This window comes from Glycine max, chromosome 7, assembly GCF_000004515.6.
Source record: "Glycine max cultivar Williams 82 chromosome 7, Glycine_max_v4.0, whole genome shotgun sequence".
NCBI classification, from domain to species: Eukaryota; Viridiplantae; Streptophyta; class Magnoliopsida; order Fabales; family Fabaceae; genus Glycine; species Glycine max.
Genome location: NC_038243.2, coordinates 39,446,512 through 39,462,279, shown reverse-complemented (window position 1 = coordinate 39,462,279; position 15,768 = coordinate 39,446,512). Strand labels below are relative to the sequence as shown.

At 31.8% G+C, this 15,768-nt stretch overlaps 1 protein-coding gene and 1 pseudogene across 1 annotated transcript; one reads left to right on the top strand and one right to left on the bottom strand.

The window, feature by feature from the left end:
• Nucleotides 1-2,047: 2,047 nt before the first annotated feature.
• LOC100786207 (uncharacterized) lies at nt 2,048-3,806 on the bottom strand. Its single transcript, XM_003529365.5, has 2 exons — nt 3,264-3,806; nt 2,048-2,488 (listed from the first exon to the last, which is right to left on the bottom strand). Exons 1-2 carry the CDS (start codon nt 3,655-3,657, stop codon nt 2,370-2,372), a joined length of 513 nt encoding a protein of 170 aa, XP_003529413.1. The 5' UTR covers nt 3,658-3,806; the 3' UTR covers nt 2,048-2,369.
• A 7,349-nt stretch (nt 3,807-11,155) lies between these two features.
• LOC100776427 (serine carboxypeptidase-like 50) lies at nt 11,156-12,948 on the top strand (annotated as a pseudogene).
• The last annotated feature ends 2,820 nt before the right edge of the window (nt 12,949-15,768 follow it).

Below are 15,768 nucleotides of genomic sequence, written 5' to 3'. Positions count from 1 at the left end.
TATAAAATAAAATAATTGGACGGTGTAGATTAAAAAAAACTAAATGAATATTTGATTGATTTAAAAATATATTAAAATGAAATTATATTGTGATGGACCATTTTAACCCTCCATTAAAAACACAAGTTGTGGTGCCTGGTGTGTAGGTTTTTGCACAGGCACTTGCCTGTGTTGCCCGTGCTTGATATTTAGGATAAAGTAATGAGAATTGGATTCTATCGTTCTTTCCGTCGTGTTTGTTTTGAAGGTTGAAGAGAAAGGTTAGCAGAACAAACATTGTGCCCCGAATAGAACACCTTAACATCCCCATCTGCCAACGAACCATAAATCTCTCCAACAGCACCGTCCACACCTTCCTTTTATTATTTCAAGCTAAAACATAGCTTTCACGGTCTAACAAAAACTCATGAAATTATTATTCAAAATTTTTATATTTTAGCAACATCAACTTTTTATTTTATTGTTTTAATTGGTAACCATTTTATTCAAAACCCAGATATTATTATTTTAAGCTACAATAACCATTTTACAACTTCCCCACCCGTGAACCATTTGTAACATGTCTCCACGCTAGAATTTGCCTTACTTTTCTTATCTTGTTCATTTTAATAGAATAATAAAATGTTACATCTGATATCATATATTAATAAAATGTTATATCTTTTCTTAAGAGATCCATAGTGATAATAGTTATTAAAGTCAAACATAAAAAAAAGTTAGATAGTAAAATTAAAATAAAAAGATAATTTAGGTAATAAAATTGAAATTGATTATTTTACAAATATAAAAATATATATATTTAAGTCAAAATTTAAATTGTTAATTTAGTCGTTTTTTAATTCATTTTCTTAATGAAAATGACTAATTTAAGAAATAGGTTGACCAATTTCATATTATCATTAACCAATCTCATTGAAAACTGAGCAAGTCCATATTGTCACTAAACCAATCTTTGACCAATGGAAGAAGCAGATTGATCATCCATTATTTTGTAAATTTAGTTTATGTGGAACATTATAGGCAAATGTATGTAGTTAAGATTAAGATTTTGGATAAATTGCAAATTGAGTCTTTAAGTTGAAAAATGTGTATCCTCCTATCACAACTTAAGGAAAAACCATGTTCCTTCTAGCTATTGCTCAACACAAAATTATACGGGACCCAATCATAACTTGACAATATATGTCATTTTATATCTACATTTCAATAAAGGAATAGACTAAGCCTATGAGACGTTGGATAAGAGATAAATTTTTAATTTCCTGAGAATTTTAGGTTAGGAATCATAGTTTGTCATGTCTAGTATCCATTTTAAAATTGGAGATATTTTTTAAATAATTTCCCACAAAAACTTTCTCATGAAAAGAGCTGGGAATTTTACTTTTTCAAATTTAATTTTTCTTTTACTACAATAATAAAAATATCATATTACTCTTATTACACTCTTATTATTACATTAAGGTATATGATAAAATATTACATGACTATTTGATTACCAGAAAACTTGTGTAAATATTCTTACTGATCAATTAAACTGATTTTATTCATTCTTAAAAAATATAATTCTCGAAACAGCCGTAAAAGTTATCTAAAAAAACTATGCCTAAAGAGTAATATTATATACTCCTTCAAATCTTCATACTTTATACTTTATGATTTATGAATTATGAAGAAAACATTAAATAAAAAGGAAAGTATTAAAATTAAATACACTTAATTAATGCATAGAAACTTTAAAAACTTTTTCCATAAGAAAGAAAAGAAACTTTAAAAGCTTTCAATACTTTCTAAATACTTCTCTTTTTTCCCTCTCCTTCTCTTTTCATATGAGAAAAAAAGATTTTAATTTAAGATTTACATCCAAAATTTTCCTACACTTTTTATATTCCAAATGAGAAAAAAAGTGTTTTTTTTTTCTATTTTTCTTTTCCTTATCTTCCTTTCTCTTGTTTTTTAACGCAACCAACTAATATGTTAGTGACTTGCGTGAACATCTACCAAACATAGAAAAAACACATCCAAGACATAATATGAATTACATGAACAATAAAACACATCAATGCTAACATTTGTATTGAAAAGAATCACCAACCAGTCAATCAACCTAAATTCAGCCTCCTCGGACATCTAGCCACTTGCAAAAGAACTCAAATTAACACAACTAATGTTTGAGTCCGCAAATGTACACAGCCACATCTATATTACATTAGTCAACATCAAATTGTGAAACATAAATAACAAATCTTTTATAAAAAAAAAAAACTTAAAAGAAACCACCATAGAATATCTATGAACAAATCAGAGTCCAATTTAATTCACAATGGTCTTGTTCCTGCGGGCTTCTGGTACATGTCTGAGGTATTCAAAAACTAGTAATTAACTTGGTCGGAAGGGTTTGAACAAGAAGATGAAGAAGATTCCCGCACTGAACAAGCAACCACCTGCGCCCATTGCTTCAAACGAGTCTTCTTCGCAGCCAAATCATCCCCTTCGCAATAACCACATTCACTCAAAAATCAATCAAATTGACAACAGCCATCTTAAAACAAACCTAATAATTTAATCATATTATCAAATGTTTACAATATTTTTTCTGAGAAAAGTAGTATAATCAGAACTAAGAAGACATATCCAATTCTACAGTAGAATGCTAAGGCTCTCAGCAAATACTTACTCAAAAGATTACTATAACCACATGCTCTCAAAATCTAATCAAATTGACAACACCAAACTTAAAATAAAACTTATAAATTTAATCACAAAATCAAATCTGTACAATTTCTTTTTTACTGAGAAAGTGGTCATATGGAAAAATCCCTAATTCTACCAAGCAGAACCCTAATGAAATACTTAAAAGACTACTATACAACCAAAGAATCTAACTTAGATAATTGAACATGATATGTTAGTTATTGTAAATTCTCGTATACTTATCATTAGATTTATATCAATAAAAAAGAGAGACTAATGTACAAGTTTAATATGTAAGCAATTTTATTCAATTGCAACTACTTAACTGGCTAGTCTCTTAATGCTAAGGAATTTTCTGAAGAGGATTGCCTGTTAAATGCAATTCTAGCGACGATTGAACCGCGTCCATAAAAAAGATGAGAGTTAACTCCGAATCCTTAACCACTTACGCCACAACTCACACGACTTAAAATTTGTACAATTATAATTGTGATCACAGTATAATTGAATTAACAACAACAAGAGTTAATATATTAAAATTCAAATTTATGAATTTTTGAAAGAGGAATTACCAGGATTGAATATAGTGGTGGGGCTAGCAATGTCGCTGTCAGAGACAAGGGAAGACGAAGAGGATGACCTAGACAAGCTGTGGTGATTGTACTGTTTGTTAACGGCATGGTACAACTCCAAAGCGGGGATTGTGTTCGATAGTTTCGGGTCGATTTCGGGCGAATCGAACCCGAACCCGAGCTCGAAGCACGCCTTCAGTTCGTCCAAGTCGTCCTCCGAGAGGCTCTTGCTCAGCCGGTGGCTGCAGCGGTGGTTGTCGCCGCTGATGTGGTGGCTGTTGTCCTTCCGCCGCTGCCAGGCCTCGTCGCGAAGCGTGTCCGGCGACCACGACTGCTGCTTGTAGAGTGGCCTCGGCGGCGGGGGCGGCGGCGGCGCGTGGGGGCGACGTGACATGTGGAGTTTCTTTGGAACAACGCTGATTGGTTTGGTTTCTTAGTTGTGTTTGTGATTGCTGTGAATAAGTGTGTGTGGTGATGGTTATGTAGTTATAGTTGGCGGCGTTAGTTTTATTTTATTTTATTAAAAATATTTGACGGCTTATTCGTTTTTATTTTATTATCAGGCTTTAATTATTCTGTCGTCCTAATAAAAAAAATATTCTTTTGGTAAGTAATAAATTTTTCTTTTAAATTTTAAAATTTAAAATATCTTGTTTTAATTCTTATAGTTTAAAATTATCTAAATATTTAACAGCTTATCACCTAGTAGTAATTTTAAAGAATTTGAATATAACAATGTTATTGAACAATTTTAATTAATAAGAATTAAAAGATTCAAAAATTTCAATTATAAAACTAAAAAAAATATTTTAACTATAAAAAAATAAAAATAAAATTTATTACAATTATTAGAAATCAAAAGAATTATTAAACTTATTATTAAATTTCAAGTGATGTATTGAGAGATCTACCTCGGTTAATTAGGTTGAATGTATAAATTATTATAAAATTTTCATACTTATTATTTATTTTTACTTAAAAAAATGAAGTGTAAATTATCCTTAATACAGAAGAATCAGTAGGAAGTTATTTCAAGTGTATGTATTAAGAGATACATCTATGTCAGATAATTAAGCCGAATATAGAAATTATTATATTTATTATTTAGTCTTACTTATAAAAAAATGAAGCGTAGATGACCTTTAATACAGAAGAATTGGTAGGGAGTTAATAGTCTTGATTTGTAGACTCGGGTACTTGGAATTTCGTATTCAAATATTTAAGATATAATGACATTCAAATTTGGTGAAAGTGATTTAATTCGGATTGAATTACTTGAACTTTAGCCTTTAGTTGTCCAAATCCGGGGCAATTTAAAAAGAAAATTACAGTTGTTCATTACCGTGTTTAGAACAAAAAAGAACTCGATTATGCCAAATAATCTGTTCTGTAACGGAAAGTGTTTTATATTTTATATTTTATATTTTTAATCAACAGAAAGTCTGTACTCAATATAGATCTAAGATAACAAATAGGATGTGATAGCTGACGTACGGTAAGATGGCGATATATAAAACAAAATGGAAATAATGATAAGTTTATTTGTTTAAATTTAAACGCAAGAAAATAATAATAGAAAATCATAAGGTTTATTAAATTAAAATTTTAAAAATTTATTTTAATATAAAAAATATTACAGATTTTGAAAGATTACATAAAATTTTATGATTTATTAGATTTTAAAAAAATATTGTAATTTGAATTTTAATGAAATTATATTCTAAGAATTTTTTTTTATAAATTTATAAAATTTACAAGAATATAATCCCTCTTGTAAAATCTTCCTTAAAATTCCCAAATCACTTGATTTTTCAGTTAAATGCTATTATCTGATAATACTGAGCATAAAAAAGATTTATCCGTTGGTTGAATTGAAAATTGATTACAACAAAAATGTTTGCTAAAAAATTATTAAGTAATTTTTTTATCAGCCAAAAATAAAGAGAAATTTTATTAAAACAGGTGAATATAAAAAATACGGTAAATTTACTTCAGAGGGACCATTTTACAAACTATTTATCAAAGAGGGTCCCTTCTAAAAGTATTTACGGAGGGGTCTCTTTTGCAAAGGATGCCACCATCACCACTGGCAAGGGTGCTGACATGGTTGCCATGCAAGGGTGCCGCCAGCACCAACAGCGATACAACTTCCATGTGCACAAGCCGTCAACACCAATGGCGAGACATGCACAAGCCGCCGACACCAATGGCGAGACATGTGCCAACGTGGATCAATCTCGTCATTGCTTCCTGTGAGACACACAGGTGCTAGCTAGGGCACTGTTGGTGAGCCATTTGCAGGCTAAGGCTTGCAGCTGTGCAGGGGTCACATGCATACAGTGTTGCTTGCAGAGGGTCACATGCATGCTTTAATGGTCAGACTTCGTGTAATTTTCCTTTAAATAGAAGTACCTTATAAGTTGAAATTTCACATTCCTGAGAGAAAGAAAGTAATTTGAAGAGAGAAGGAAAGGCAGACGTTTTGTTTGAAGTTTCGTTTTGTTTGAAGTTTGTTGATTCCATCTTCAAAGTTCTATTTATTTATTTAAAGTAAGGATTTTTTGTATTTCTTTAAAGGAAGGATTTTTTATTGAGTCAATTTTTTAGAAGCCTTCTTTCATTCTGTTTCAACTAAAATTTTTGAATAATTTTTATCATTTACAAATTGTTTATTTTGAAGTAATAAATTTTTTGGTTAGAATCAAATTTGAAGTTGAAATTTAAGTGTAGTAATTTTTTGAATTAGATTTTTTATTTGAAAATCATCACCAGTAATTATTTGTAAGCCTATTTTTTGATGGTTTTTGTGACTGGAATTTTTTTAAGTGTGACCCTTCCATTTATAAGCCTTTGTTGATGGTATTTCAGCCTTAAGAATATTTATATGTGATACTTCCAGATTTTGAAGTTGAGGAATTTTTTATAAATTATTTAATTAGAGTAATAATTTTTTTTTAGAATAAAGTATGAATGTCTAGTTTAAGTTTAATAGAGCAAGCAAATACATTTTTTTATTTTTATCATTGACAAAATATTTAATTGAAGTAATAATTTTTTTTTGTTAGACTAAAATTTGAAGGTAAAGTTTAAGTGTAGTAATTTTTGGAATTAGAATTTTTATTTTAAAATTATTATTAGTAATTATTTGTAAGCCTCTTTGTTCATGATTTTTGTGGCTTAGAGATTTGACGTGTGACCCTTCTGGTTATAAGCTTTTGTTGATGTTATTTCTGACTTAGAAATATTTAGAGGTGACTCTTCCAATTTTTGAAGTTAAGGAATTTTTATGGACTTATTTAATTAGAGTAATAATTTTTTTGTTAGAATGAAGTATCAATGTCTAGTTTAAGTTTAATAGAGCAAGCAAATAGATTTTTTTTATTTTTATCATTCACAAAATATTAAATTGAAGTAATAATTGTTTTTCTTAGAAAAAAAATTTAACGTGAAGTTTAAGCGTATTAATTTTTGTAATTAGGTTTTTTACTTTGAAGTTATTTTAATTATTTAGAAGCCTTTGTTGATGGTTTTTTAGGCCTTACAAATATTTGCCTGATTCTCTTCTAGTTTTTTAAGTTAGAATGAAATTTTAATTTGTAGTTTAAGTTTAAGTTTAAGTTAGTAGATGAAGCAAGCAAATACGCTTATTTATTTTAAAACTACTGTTGTTATGATTAATTATTTTTAATTTTGTTCATGTAGGTATATCATGAATTCGATTATTACAGTGTTGTATTTTAACGGAAGAGTATATGAAGAGAATGATGGTTTAATATTTGAAGGGCAATAAAAAGACGATTTAGATTAAACATGGAATTAGTTTCAATGCTTTGAAAAAAAATTGGAGATAAGGTAAAGTTAGAAAATAATGAAATTATTTCTACTATAAGTTGTAGATTTTTAGTTTCAAGAAAATATGTTGCCTTGCAAATTTGTGATGACGAAGATGTTGAAACTATGATCAAAAGTTTTCAACAACAACAACAAATGTCAGTTCTAGAATTGTACATAGAAAAAGATGTTGCTGGTGGTTCTATGTTTCATTCTGCAAACTCTGTTACGTCATGTGGACATAATCTATCTCATAATGAGTCTGGAAATTGACGCTCTGATGCTGGACCATGTGACAGATTCAGTGATTCTCTTTTGTTCTTCGGATAAAATCGTTATTTTCTCCACATAAGGTACAAGATCATCAACTGTCCATGTATTCCTCCCTTGAGGAGACATCATGTATTGTAATGTCTCCGCAACTTCAGCCTGAAATTATTAGGGTCAGAAAATTAATGGTCATGATTAAAAAAAAACATTTAAAGTTAAATATTTAAAAAACAAAAAAATACTAATGTAGTTGTGTTTGCATTTTGTGGGTCAACAAACATCTTTGTTTTTCGCCTATACCAGACAATGTAGTCGGAGTTAAAGCTCAATAGGCCCTCTTGTCGGGGATAAGCGTCGACCCTAAAAGCATGGCGATTGTTCCACTGATCAATCATTGGGGCGAACAATTACCCCCAATTTTCGTCATGTTTGTCTTTCAGTGTTATGCCATGAATATTCAAGGGTTGCAAAGGAGACCCTAGAATTGGTTGTTGCATTCCAAATTGTCTCAATACTCTATCCGATTGGTGCCACTCAATAACTTGGAAACAAATTAGTGGCACCACCACGAACCACGCGACACTTCCGACTACACAAATGGGAGGCAAATTGCATATAATAGTTGTTGTGTAAGGCTCCCACACAAACTGCATATAACAACATAGTTGTCAGCATTTTAGTAAAATAACACATATTATTTTTTATTTTACAAATACAATACCATGTTCTTACCTCATGATGTTTCATAATATCTAACTTGCGACGAAAAACTCTCACATCATCATTGTCGATATGTTGATTTCCACGTCGCAGCCACCTACAAAGATTAAAATTTAATATACCCTAAAATCATTTATTCTTTTGAAATGAAAGACGCTTTTAAAAATGGCTAACCTATGCCCGAGTGGTTTGTTTTCTACTAGGGGAGGAGTCCTCTTTGGAGCCAAAGTTATACATCGTTCCCATGCCCACATTTGTATTAAGATGCACATACCTTCGATTGATTTAGTTTTTATAATCGGTGACACTGCACATCTCTCTGTATAAAAAAACAAGTACGGCAGGTCCCCATGCATATGTGTTCTCTAAAGTCACGTAAAAATTGAAGGTACCTTAGGGAAACTTTGTTACTGCTTTTGTCAACGAACAAGACACCTCCAATGAATCTTCGTATCCATGCACGGGTAAACCTTCGTACTTGTTCTTCGTCGTCATGGTTATTTATTTGTGCAAAATGGTGAGCCAATCAACTTAATTTAACCACACTACCTTTAATTTCACCTTCTTGTGGTCTGACTCCTAACAATTCCTCACATAAATCAGCCCAATTAAGATTTGTTGGACCAATTAATGGTAAACTAATTATGATAATTATAAGGATAGAATCAAAAATTGCGGAAACACCCCAACACCTATTCCAATTGATACTCTAAGGATCCCTACACATGTTCTCATTAATTTTCAATTGTGAATAACTCATCTCTTACCTCTAAGCGGGCTCACGTGTCTTTCAACAGCGATAGCGGCATCTCTAGCAAGTTCCTGAGATTCCTCAATTTTTTTCCTCTGGTTGCTCTGATCGGGTTTCCAAACGTTAGAGAGAATGAGAAGGGATTGAAGCCTCCATTCATACTATCTTCATGCGATTCCTTTTTCTCCCTCCACGAATATTATCTCGCAAATCCCAAATGGTGAAGATGTGAAAAATTGAATTTAGAACAACATATCAAAATTTCGTGAAAATCCAACGGTTAAAGAATTCGGGATCGTAGTTTCACTGAGACAGCTCTAGGTTTCTGCGGGAAAAGAAAAAGTCACGATGCGAACAATATTTCTCTCAGCTTCGACATCTTTTCGTAATTCTCAACGGTGAGAATGTCCATAATTGAGATGTAAACCTGGTGCTTAAATTTCACGACGATCCAACGGTAAATGAGTCTGAGATCGTCATTTTTCTGAGACAGATTTGGTAGTATGCGGGAAAAAGAAAGGACTTTGGGAGGAGAAGAAAGAAAAACGAAAATGAGAAAAAGAGAAGGTATCGCCGGTCTGAAAACTGACCTAACATATAACTATTTATACCTAGGGTAGGTAATCACAACTTATTATATTCTCTATTTATTTATTTTTATTATTTTATAAAAAAGAACACTATTTTATTTCCTATATATATATATATATATATATATATATATATATATATATATATATATATATATATATATTCAAAGCATTATTTTATTACAACTATTTTTCTTTATTTATTTAATTATAAAAACCTCATCGTTCTCTAAAATTTTATTTATTTATTTATTTATACTAAAAAGTCTTTTTAATTTATTTACGAAAAATGGGATGTTACATTTTGTCTTCAAAGCATAGACCCAAAGTTTCCTGGAACAATCATCAATGAAGGTAACAAAATAAAGCACACCACTAAAGGATTTCACCTTCAAAAGGCCACAAACATCTAAATGCACCAATTCAAACAACTCAGATTTTCTAGAGGGAGAATGCTTCTTGAAAGATACTCTGGTTTGCTTACCAACCATACAATGAAAACATTTCTCTAAATCTGCATTCTTCAATCCTGGAAGCATATCCTTCTTGGCTAAACAATTCAGCCCCTTTGTCACTGATATGACTAAGCCTTCAGTGCCACAAAGATGTCTCCATATCCATAGCATTCACATTGTTTCTAGCAACCAAAGCTTTCGTCCAATACAACTTTGAAATTTTCTCCCCCTTGGCCACAACTAGGTTACCCTTGGTGAGTTTCCATTTTCTAGAACCAAAGTGGTTATCATAACCAACATCATCAAGTACCTGCACAAAGATCAAATTGAAATGGACATCTGGAGCATGTTTCACTCCTCTAAGTAGCAACTGCATTCCCATGTTGGTTTGCAAACAAACATCACCAACACCAATCACCTTAGACACGCCATCATTACCCATCTTCAAGACTCCAAAATCACCTGGAGTGTAAGATGTGAAAAACTCCTTCCTAGCTATAACATGCAGTGTAGCATCACTATCAATTATCTACATGCTCTCATCAGATACAAGATTAAGCGAATCATGGTCATGGAGAATAACAAGATCATCACTAGTAGCAGTAGTCACACGGTCATCATCATGATCCTTCTCTTTTTGCTTACCCTTCTTGTCTTTACTATTCTTCTTCCATAGAAAACAATTCCTCTTGATATGTCATGTTCTGTGACAATAATGACACTCAACATTCTTGTATCGAGACCTAGATTTTCTCCTGTTCTCGTCTCTATCACCCTTAATCATATTCTTTTGGCTTCTCCCCCTATTTTCAGTAACAAGCACCTTTGACTAAGAAGAAGTACCTTGCACCTTCCTTCTCATCTCTTCATTAAGAGCACTAGTTTTTTCCATTTGCAAATGAACAATACCATTGGGGCTAGCACTAATCATGGAAACCCAAAATGTCTCACACGAATCAGGTAGAGTTATTAATAGGAAGGCAAAGTTGATACCTGCTACTAACAATTGATCACAGCATCCTTGAAATTCACTCAAGTGCTTAGTAAATGGAGTTTCGTCCTTGTACTTCAATTCAACAAAGTTCTTCAACAGGTATAATTTGTTGATCCCTGATTTAGAAGCATAAAAGAACTCAAGTGTTTGCCACATAGTTCTCGCATGTGTCTCATGAGAACTAAGATTATAAATGGGTTTATCTACAAAGTGTCTAATAAAACCACATACACGTTCATGTTTAAAACCCCACTCTTCATCAGACATAGAATTTGGCTTCTATGTGCCAAAGACCGGAAGATGCATTTTCTTCACAAAGAGCAAATCCTTCATATTACCCTTCCAAAAGTGATAGTTTGCTTCACTTAAGGATACCATCTTCATATGTGCCTTCATCGTTCAAGCAAGTAGAAAAACAACCCCTTAACAAAAGAACTTTGATACCACTCTGATTGGAAAAACAGACTAACACAGTAACAAAATAATAGGTAGCGGAAATAAATTTCCCCAAACTTACAAGAACCTGTGAGGAACACCAATAAAATATACAACGCAAAATAGAAATCAAGAGCACACAAGAAATACAATTTGTTTAACGTAAAAAATCCCTCAATGCAAGGGTAAAAAACACGGATCGTTCAGACCAAAGAAATAACTTCACTCTAATTAATAAAGATACAACAGAGTCTCCAACAAGTGCACTAAAACGTGTTACAAACAGCCAAATCAAAACAGAGCACCAATGCTTACAATAGAGACAAGAAGATGAAATCCCAAAATGTAAAGCAAAGAATGAGAAACACTTATTCCTCTCTCCAGATATCCTTTTGACAATCCAACCAAACAATTTGAAGTATCTCGTGTGTAGAACCTTCTGTCTAAAAATCATCCTGATCCAACGGTGAACAAATCCGCAGTTACAATCTGAAAAACGCTCTCTGGTGTGTGTGCGAAAATCACAATGATTTTCCCTCTCCTTTCTCTTTCAATGTTTTGTAACTGTTTTTCTCTTTCAAATAAGTCTTTCTCTCATCCTAATCGGAGCCCTCTCCTCTTAAATAAGTGAGATAAAATGGACCCTTACTCCACATAGGAAGAGAGCCCGAAAAACCCAACATTCAACCCCAGAAGAGATCCCAATGGATCAAAATGCCGTTGCAAAACATCTTTTTGCTGCTATAACTAGGTTTGTTCAGCTTGACCCTGTTTTCAAGCATCACCCTCATTATATTACAGTGAAAGCTATGCTGGCAAGTATGTACCTACTATAGGGTATTATATATTGAAGAAAAATGCAAAGTTGAGTGTTTCTGAAAGAGTGAATTTGACTGGTGTGGCTATTGGGGATGGCTTAACTGACCCAGAAACTCAAGTGGCTACTCATTCTTTGAATGCTTATTATGTTGGATTGATCAATGAGAGACAAAAAAATGAGTTGGAGAAAGGCTCAATTGGAAGCTGTTCGGTTGTCGCAAATGGGGAATTGGAGTGAAGTAACGGATGCCAGAATCAAAGTCTTGGATTTGTTGCAAAACATGACAGGGTTGGCTACTTTGTATGACTATACAAGGAAGGCTCCTTTTGAGGATGATTTGGTTGAACGATTCTTGAACATTGGGGAGGTGAAGAAGGCCTTGAGGTTGGATGAATCGTTTGCGTATGAGATATGCAGTGATTTGGTCGGGGCTGCATTGCATGCTGATGTGATGAAGAGTGTTAAATATATGGTGGAATACTTGGTAAATAGGAGCAAGGTTTTGTTATATCAAGGTCAGCATGATTTGAGGGATGGTGTGGTTCAAACAGAGGTTTGGGTGAAGACAATGAAATGGGAAGGGATTGCGAATTTCTGAATGCTGAGAGAAAGATATGGAAGGTTAATGGAGAAGTTGCGGGGTATGTACTAAATTACAAGTCTCTCACCAATCCTGTGGTTTTGGGGGCTGGCCATCTTTTGCCTACTGGTTAGCCTGTTAATTCTCAAAATATGATAGAAGATTGGGTTTTGGAAAGGGATGTGCTTGGAAATGCGCATAAGGGAAATGCATCGAGAGAGTCTGTATTTGTTTTGTAAGACTGAGATTAATCATTGGTTAAATTAAATTTATTAGCGTAAAACTGTATTCATTATTAAGGAATCAATGTGAAACTTATATTGTTAAACAATCTGAGTAAATTTATTTATTTTTTCACAAATTTGATTTTATCATACATGATAATTAATAATATAGAGCTATCTATGGAAATAAAATTTTCTAAAGTTGAATGAAATATATAAGAAATAGAGTTATATACACACATATATACACTTACAAATATATATAAAGAGAGAGATCTAATTACTCTACTCCAAGAGTCACTTTGAAAGATTACTTCTCATTCTCATCATTTATTTTCTTAAAATTTATTGGTTAAGATTAATTATTCATTACAATCATTAAATCTCAAGAAAATGAATCGTGCCAATAAAAAAATAACTAGAATTAACTTTAGAATAACTCGATTCCTCTTATCTCTAAATATACATATACACAGACTTTTAAAAAGTTAAAAAAAAAAAAAAAAAAACTCCATTCCCATGCATCTTCACAGTTTGCGAAATTCATGTACTACATATAGAGTTCACAGTTTGTCAAATTCATGTACAACATCTATAGCTAAACAAGGTCCTAATGGCAAGATTGTGTAACTTTTCTAACAACTCGGGTTCCAAATGCAATTGTGAATCTGCACCCACACAGATGAGTGTAGAGAGTTAAAATATCTTCCACATCTCGGAGCAAGTTAATTCTATCAATTATATTATGTATCAACTACACAAAATTTGAAATTTAACTTATTTTGATTAAATATATATGTAGTTGGAGTAAGGGAATCTTTAGTCTTCCAATTATATAAGAAACTCATTATATGTAGGAAAATAATAAGTGGATATGTTAGATTTAGCTTCTCTAAAGTGAGAGGAGTGGGAAAGAAATATAAGAGGAAAAAATAGATGTGTTAAAGTGATATGATTAATAAGAAAGAAAAAGAAAAACAAAGGGTGTTCGCACTCTTAAGATGTATTAGAGAAATATGTTCCTCTTATAAGTACTACAACCATGCTCCAGTACGGAATTTCATCTTCACTTTGGCAAAATGAAAAGATGAGTCCTTCTAAGGTGTGAACTTGCACCTGAGAGTTTTGGGTTTACTGGTATACGTGCGGTAAAAGTGTGAAACATGAGAGGAAAAGGAACTAAGGAAGGATTTTTTTCACAATTTAAAAAAAATTATGATCTAAATCATTAAATTAATTAATACTAATATATGCAACTGTAAATAAATGTGATCCACTTTGCATCATGTATGTTGATTTCATTGTGTCTTCTAGTGGTTCCTAAAATACACTTTCCCTTTATTTCCTTCATCCCGGAATACAGTTTTGCAATGGCAAATTCAATTTAACTAATGATTAATCTGAAATGTTACACATCAAATGTAGACCCTCTGGATACATTTTCCTGCAACACACTTTTAAATAAACCCCTTTCCAAAACCCAATCTTCAATCGTTGCTTGAGAATTAACAGGCTGATCAGCAGGCAAAAGATGCCCATTTTATCTTATTCTTGCTGGACATCCATTTTTTCATTAATAATTGTGCTAGATGTTGCAGTTTTTTGAATATCTCCCCTATCAAAAGGTATGTTGTCTTCCGAGAATATTAAATATGATTTCTTTTCTTTTTTATTGATCGCTATATTAATATTCTTTTTATGAGTGTTGTATTCAAAATTGTTGGGTGTTTATACACCCGTTTATTTTTGTTGTCATCTAATTAACCAATACAATAATGAGGAGAATGAGGAGTATTTGCAATGTATAGTTATTTTGGCTTCTACGATTGATATTGTTGATGAGATAAATGATTTTATTGTATCATTAGTGTCTAACACTAACTTATTTATTATATTTTATGCATAATTCAATTAGAAATAAGTGTTGCAAATAGAAAACATTCTACATTAATATGTCCATTTTTTTAATAAATGTAGGAGGTGAAAAAGAATATTTAAGTTTAGATATGATAGACAAATCAAATGCAACACATAGCCAAGCATGAGAGCACTTACTCCTAAATATCTAAACTCTATTAGGACATATGAACTTCCTAATCATAAAATTAAACTTAAAGTAGGAAGTCTGATCATGCTTTTAAGAAATATATATCAATATGAAGATTTGTGTAATGGCACAAGACTAAGCATGACAAGATTAGCAAACCATGTCATCCAAGCAAAAATCATTGATGGAAACAAAAATGAAAATCTGATATATATTTCTAGAATGTGTATGTCTCCATCGCTGTCACCATCACCTTTTAAACTAATTAGGAGGCAGTTTTCTATCATGCTATCATATGCCATGACAATAAAAAAATCTCAGGGTTAGTGTCACTGGAATGTGTTGGACTAAATCTTAGGGTTAGTCTCCATCACTTATTTTGTTTTCACTTTTAATTTGGAATACAATTATATTTCATTTGTTGTGAATTTCTTAAGGCAAGCTAAATCTGATTTAGTCATTCTAGAGTTTTTGAGTGGAGTTATTACTGAATGCAAAGGTTTGATCTATGAATTTCACAAGAACACAATGAAGATTGAAAAAGGTTTGAAGCATTACTACAAATATAACAAACTACATAGAGAGATAAAATTCTCTTTACCTTTGATGTTGTAATGAGAAAAGTGGTTGGAGTGACAAAAGTTAACTAAGAGTTATTGGATTTGGGTTTAATGTTCTGTTTTTACAACAATAGTTTCACTTATTATAATATTTAGTGTTTATTATCATTGTATCTCTTTTGGTTTGTCATTGTTAAAATGATTTTTCTAAAATGTGAGCATGTCTGA

Coding starts and splice junctions, on each gene's coding strand:
- LOC100786207 (XM_003529365.5), bottom strand. CDS start 3,657: ATGTCACGTCGCCCCCACGCGCCGCCGCCGCCCCCGCCGCCGAGGCCA. Junction 2,489..3,263: donor CACCACTATATTCAATCCTG/GTAATTCCTCTT, acceptor GTTATTGCGAAG/GGGATGATTTGGCTGCGAAG.